The sequence below is a fragment of the Trachymyrmex septentrionalis genome, unplaced genomic scaffold (assembly GCF_001594115.1).
Source record: "Trachymyrmex septentrionalis isolate Tsep2-gDNA-1 unplaced genomic scaffold, Tsep1.0 scaffold108, whole genome shotgun sequence".
Taxonomy (NCBI): domain Eukaryota; kingdom Metazoa; phylum Arthropoda; class Insecta; order Hymenoptera; family Formicidae; genus Trachymyrmex; species Trachymyrmex septentrionalis.
Window position 1 is genome coordinate 486,968 of NW_017304207.1, and position 5,584 is coordinate 492,551.

At 39.4% G+C, this 5,584-nt stretch overlaps 1 protein-coding gene across 7 annotated transcripts in view; it reads right to left on the reverse strand.

The window, feature by feature from the left end:
* LOC108747794 (RING finger protein 44) overlaps positions 1 to 5,584 on the reverse strand; it is an 88,589-nt gene that overhangs the window by 1,943 nt on the left and 81,062 nt on the right. For 6 of the 7 annotated variants that reach the window (XM_018485605.1, XM_018485613.1, XM_018485586.1 and 3 more), the window contains 5 exons: positions 4,515 to 4,716; positions 4,265 to 4,352; positions 3,788 to 3,873; positions 2,656 to 3,258; positions 2,307 to 2,495 (listed from right to left, as the gene is read on the reverse strand). In XM_018485605.1, the coding sequence (XP_018341107.1) occupies positions 2,307 to 2,495; positions 2,656 to 3,258; positions 3,788 to 3,873; positions 4,265 to 4,352; positions 4,515 to 4,716 (1,168 nt within the window). The remainder of the gene's footprint in view (positions 1 to 2,306; positions 2,496 to 2,655; positions 3,259 to 3,787; positions 3,874 to 4,264; positions 4,353 to 4,514; positions 4,717 to 5,584) is intronic. The other variant, XM_018485622.1, reaches the window with a different exon arrangement.

Genomic DNA, 5,584 nt, shown 5'->3' on the forward strand with positions numbered 1-5,584 from the left:
CAAAATAATGACATTATTATTTAAAAATTAGACATTGCACGCAGAAGCATTTTCCATAACAGACTAAGAGTGATATTCACAATTCAATTCTTACATTTAAAATTGCATGAAGTACAATTCCCAAATGTTGTATAATTATTTTATTGATTGAATAATCTTGGGATTATTTAAGATCAGAATTAGAGCGATCTTAACAAGACATTATGAATAGCGACTAACGTTTTTTTTTTTGAAGATTATCGCTTCCATAATTTAAAAAATTGGCTAATTTAATGTGTTAATATCAACAAATGATCTTTTAATAGTAACAAAGTTCCTACTGCCGTATTCAAGAGTGTTGCACGCATTTTTTGAAATGTTTGGCAAATTTTTTTTCTTTTAATATTTTTAGTTTTCAGAGCATTATTTATGATACCTTTTACCTTAGTTTTTTCAACAAACATAAATTAAAAAAAAATGCTTTTGAAAAATTCATTTTCTTTATTGTACTGTTACGTCGCGTCGCTATTGAGATTTTCTCCAGTTTTAGGGTCAATGTGTTTAAGTAATTTACCCGGGGGTCGGAGATCAAGCTGTGGGGTTAAGAATGTTCACTAGGAAGTATTGGATAATTACTCGGGAGGGTAATTTTGAACCCGGTGCCAAAAAGATTACGAAGCTTATAGGCGAATCTACGTGGATCGGCTTTTTGAATGTCCTTGTAGTTAGGAAACGTGAGATTGATTTCCAACCGTTTGAGGGAATATACACTTTTGCGGGGTGAGTTTTTCGGGTTGTTTTGATCTAATAACTGCATTAATTTTTAGAAATAGGGGAAAGGATCGTGCTTTTAGTTGGCATGGAGGTAGCACAAAGAAATTATCAATGTTTCGAAGGAGTGCCATAAGACAGGGGCCACGCTATTGGCAGCGACAGTCACAACAGCCCCTCGGATATGATAACAGCCCCTCATGTGTATATGTAGTTGAGACGCAGAGCAAAGATTTAGGTTTCAGCCGATTCGGTTTAGTATTTTCGTTTAATAAGAAAAATAAAACAAGAAAAAACATACGAGTGAGTTTCTGACGAAGCGTGAGGATGGTTCTCATCTCGATTTCTAACTTATGCTGGATAAGTTTCTACTTTTACTGTTTTACACACTCTCTGCTTGTTCCTGCTTTCGGCAGTTCCTTTTATATTTTGGAAATGAATGTGGGAGTGTCCTTTCAGGACCAATCAATGTTCCTCAAGGTTTGGTAGAACCTATACTCGCGTTTATTTCCTTAAAATAAGGCAACAAAGCTCCGCGTAAGCCCTATTCCCAGCTCTACAAGTTTAATCTTAATAGATAATAGTTAGAAGTTTTAATAATTTATAATAAAAATTCGATTTTACTTAACTAACATCCTTATGCGAGGCAAATCTATTACATTCTGGATCACATATCTAAAATTGGTTTAATTTTATCGGAAGAAAGAAAAAAGAAAAAAGAAGAAAAGATATTCATCCTCGTATTCGGGAAGATTTTTATTTTGCTGTTAATTGCTTAATTGCTAACCGTTAATGTAGTATACATTATCGCTAATATAACGTTAATATACACTTTTATTTATTATTTAATAGAAGGGCTTCTTTGAAAAAGATCGTGAGATATTCTTAGACATTCCTTAAGGTGACGCATAAAGATATATAAACGTATATTGTCTATCTGTCGGCCCTTCGAACTTGAAAGATATAATAAAGTTTCAAAATAAAAGTGAAATACCAAAGTGAAAATAAAATACTAATCTAGGAGTAAACTAAAGATGACATAAATTGATAATAGGAGAGAGAGATCTACCAGGATGTAAACCTTTTTTATTAATAATAATATTTACAGGATGTCCGATAAGTTTTGACAAAGCACTCGTGTGTAGATAAAACGAACTAAACTGAGTCGAAAAATCCTTTATCATTTTGCAATTTTCGCAAAGTTAACAAGATATTAATTACTAAAAATTGCCAAATATTGATCTTCAATAATTTTTTACTCAAATACTATCAACTTTACAGAAAAACAGCAAGAGAAAAGATTGTTTATTTTCTTCGCATAGAGCTCTAAAAACTTTGTCAGAATTTTTTATCAATTTTTTAGTACTGCATTTTCTTATTGACAACTATTTTTACCAATATGAGAAAATACGTTAAAAAATATGTTAAAAAATTCTTTAAACATTCTCAAAACTTTATGAGAAGAAAATAAACAATTTTAGTGTGTGTGTGTGTGCGCGTGTGTCATTCTAGAGTTAAGATTAAAAACTGTCTTAGGATATATTTTTCTAGTTCACCTGCTGAGACAATTGATGATGCGTGGTGTAATCAGTGTGGACGGGCGGTGGACCTGCAGTATGTAGCCCTGCGACACCACCAGCAGGTGGCGCGTATCCTCTAGGAGCGGCACCCACCAAAGAACTAACAATTCCGTGATTCGGATGTGTTGGATGAGCAGCGGAATAATGACTGTGATGGTGCGTCACCTGAACAATACGTACAATAAAATAGGATTTATTTTATAAAAATACATTGATCGAAGATATAACCGAATGCAGTAAATAAGAACAAAGAATTATGTACCCAGCAAAAAATAAAACTCATTCTCTCAATCGTTCATAATGGGCAAACTTATTGTCGACTTACCTGGCACGAGTGTCCGAACGGATGCGTTCCGTGAGGTGTGTATAAACTGTGAAGCTGACATGGAATTCTGTAACCAGTCGCTTGCGGATGCCACAGTGGCTCTCCACTAACGGCTACCCCTAAGCCAGACACGCCGACTTGACCTACGTCGACGACCACGGGCGCGTTTGTACCCTGCGTGGGATGATGTCCAGTACCACCAGCCGCTGGGTGTGGATGGGGATGTGCCTGATGTGCATTGTGGATGTTGTGGTGGGAATTGTGTAAACCATGAGGGTGGGAACCGTGGATATTATGGTGCGAATTGTGAAGGCCATGATGGGAATTGTGAATGTTCTGATGGGGATTGTGTCCCGGCAGAAACGGATAAGAGAAACCTAATGATTCCGTGTATCGCTGATAACGATTCCTAACCGTTGGACTGCCGCGAGTGGATATGTGATTGCGAGGCGAGCGTCGTTGTGGCGCACCCCCGAATTCCCAAGGCGGTGGAGTTGTGTGCAGGGGTGGCGTCGGCGCTGGAGGTGTCGTTTCCCGAACCTCTATCCCAGACACGGCACCGTTGCGAGATATTCGGCGACGCTTTCTCGATGGTGATTCGCTCTAAAAAAACATCGTACTCTGTATCGCTTATAGATACATCCTTCCTCATTTCACCCACTCCAAATGTGCCGTTTGGGAAAGAGCTCAGTTTGCTGACAGAATATTAAAGAACTTATATTGATTTTAATTAGAAGTAATCGAGATTGGACGCGTTAAGCAAGCATCACATTGTAAGCAAAATAAACTTATTGTAAAATAAAGCTTCGTACTGATGTAAATCCAGTACTCAGTTTGTCTTGATATCTTTCATTAAGAACAACAAAAGACAATTCTCTTATAAAGAAAAGAAAAACATTATAAACCGTTAAAAAGCTCGAAAGTCTATTTTTAGATTATCGAAAACTCTTGAGTATTATATATAGTATATACAATTTATTTAATCAGAATTTTTAGTTGATCAATTCTTACGATGTATCGAGTTCTTTTTGCACAACTTATTCAGCAAAACATATAACATAAATGATTGCATTAATACTGAGATGTTATTTTATCTGTCGTCACAAACGCGCAAAACAAAACAGTCACTTACTTTTCTACCGTCGTCCTGACTAGGCTGTCTGTAGTAAGGCGGCGACGGTTGAATCTGCACGGGGCTCAGAGGTAGCTGGTTTGTGGCTAAAAGCAGAAGTTTATGTCTGTTTATGTAATTTTCCCCGCAACACCTGATCATTGTGCGTGCATTCTACGAAAATTTTGCGTGTATTTTTTTTTTTTAACAAATCGGAATTGTATGGATATCCTTAAAATTTCATCGTTCATTCGCGCTGTCGCTGGCGCCCGCAGTTGATGTGCCAGGAACACAGAAATATCGTGCGATTTAATTTGACGTTTAAATGAAGGAAATGATGGAAATTCAACGTTATGCAAATTTGAAAGAGTCGCGTTAATTCTTGCGCTCGTACCTTCAAGAATGTATTGATCCGCATGAACGCGGAACGAAAGACTATTCGTAAGGATTACCTTTTGCCGAATCGGACTAACGTGACAAGAAATGAAGGAGCCGTACCTTGAGAGTTCCTGCGATACTCCATGTCTACTCCGCTAGCTCCGAGGCCAGGACTTATGTTCAGTATAGGGCCACGCATTGTGTTGTCCTGAAATCATAGTGGTCATCGTAATTAAGTGACCTTCTTGGAAAGAAGGAAGAGGGAGAGAGAGAGGGGAGGGGAGGGGGAGAGAAGAAGAGAGAGAAGAAGAGGGAGGAAGAAGAGGGGAGGGAGAGAGAGAGAGAGAGAGAGAGAGAGAGAGGCGTTCACCTGTCCACAGATATTGATGTGCAACGGCGGGGAGTTGGCTGGCGGACCTACCGGCTCCTGGGGAAAGTGCGGCGGTGGACCCCTCGTCTGTGGGCTATGCTGCGGTGGCGGCTTATATCCCACGCTGGTTCCACCCACGTTCCCGTGATAGGAAACCTCCTTGCCGGTCGGCCCGGAGGACGTGCCGACCCCGGGGCAATCCCTGTGCCGTGCATAGGAGAAATATATGAGTTACAAGAGATACTCAGGAAAAGTCACGGAGCCGCATGGAAACACGAACGGAAAGTATGTAATAAACGGCGAGAGTACGCTGTTTTCTGTCGAGCGATAACTCGGTTATGAGCGCCGATACTAGCCGTATTCGTAACGAGATGAGTCACGTACGCGGCTATAGAACGAGGATCTCGGCGATCCTGCGGAGGAGCTCTTTCTGCGTGAGAAAAGAATCTCCAAATAGAACAACAGGTTACGATAACGTCAACGTCATGACATTAAAGTGCATTATGATTGATCGAAAAGTGTAAATGTGAGTAATAATCGTTTTGAAATCATTTTGACGCCATTTGATATTATCATGACTTTTTGTTCTGCTTGGACCTTTCTTGATAAAAATTCCACGAAAATTGTGCGTGTATATATATATATATATTTTTTTTTTTTTAATGAATCGAAATTGTATGGATATTTTTACAATTTTATCGTTCATTCGCGCTGTCGCTGGCTCTCGCGATGTACCAGGAACACAGAAATACTGTGCGAGTTAATTCAACGTTTAAATGAAGGAAATGACGGAAATTTGACGTTATGCAAATTTGAAAGAGTCGCTAATCCTCGCGCTCGTATTTCCAAGAATGTATTGATCACCGCATGGACACGGAACGTGATCTATTTCGATGTGTCTAATTAATTTTAGTTGCTCGACTCGCCGGCGTGCAGTCTTGCTGGGATGGGCCAAATTCGCGGCGAAATCTTATTTCCGGGCGTAAACCTCGGTTCAGGGGAGGGAGAGAGAGAGAGAAAGGGGCGGGAGGAGAGATAGAGAAAGGGGAGAGAGAGAGAGAGAGAGAGAA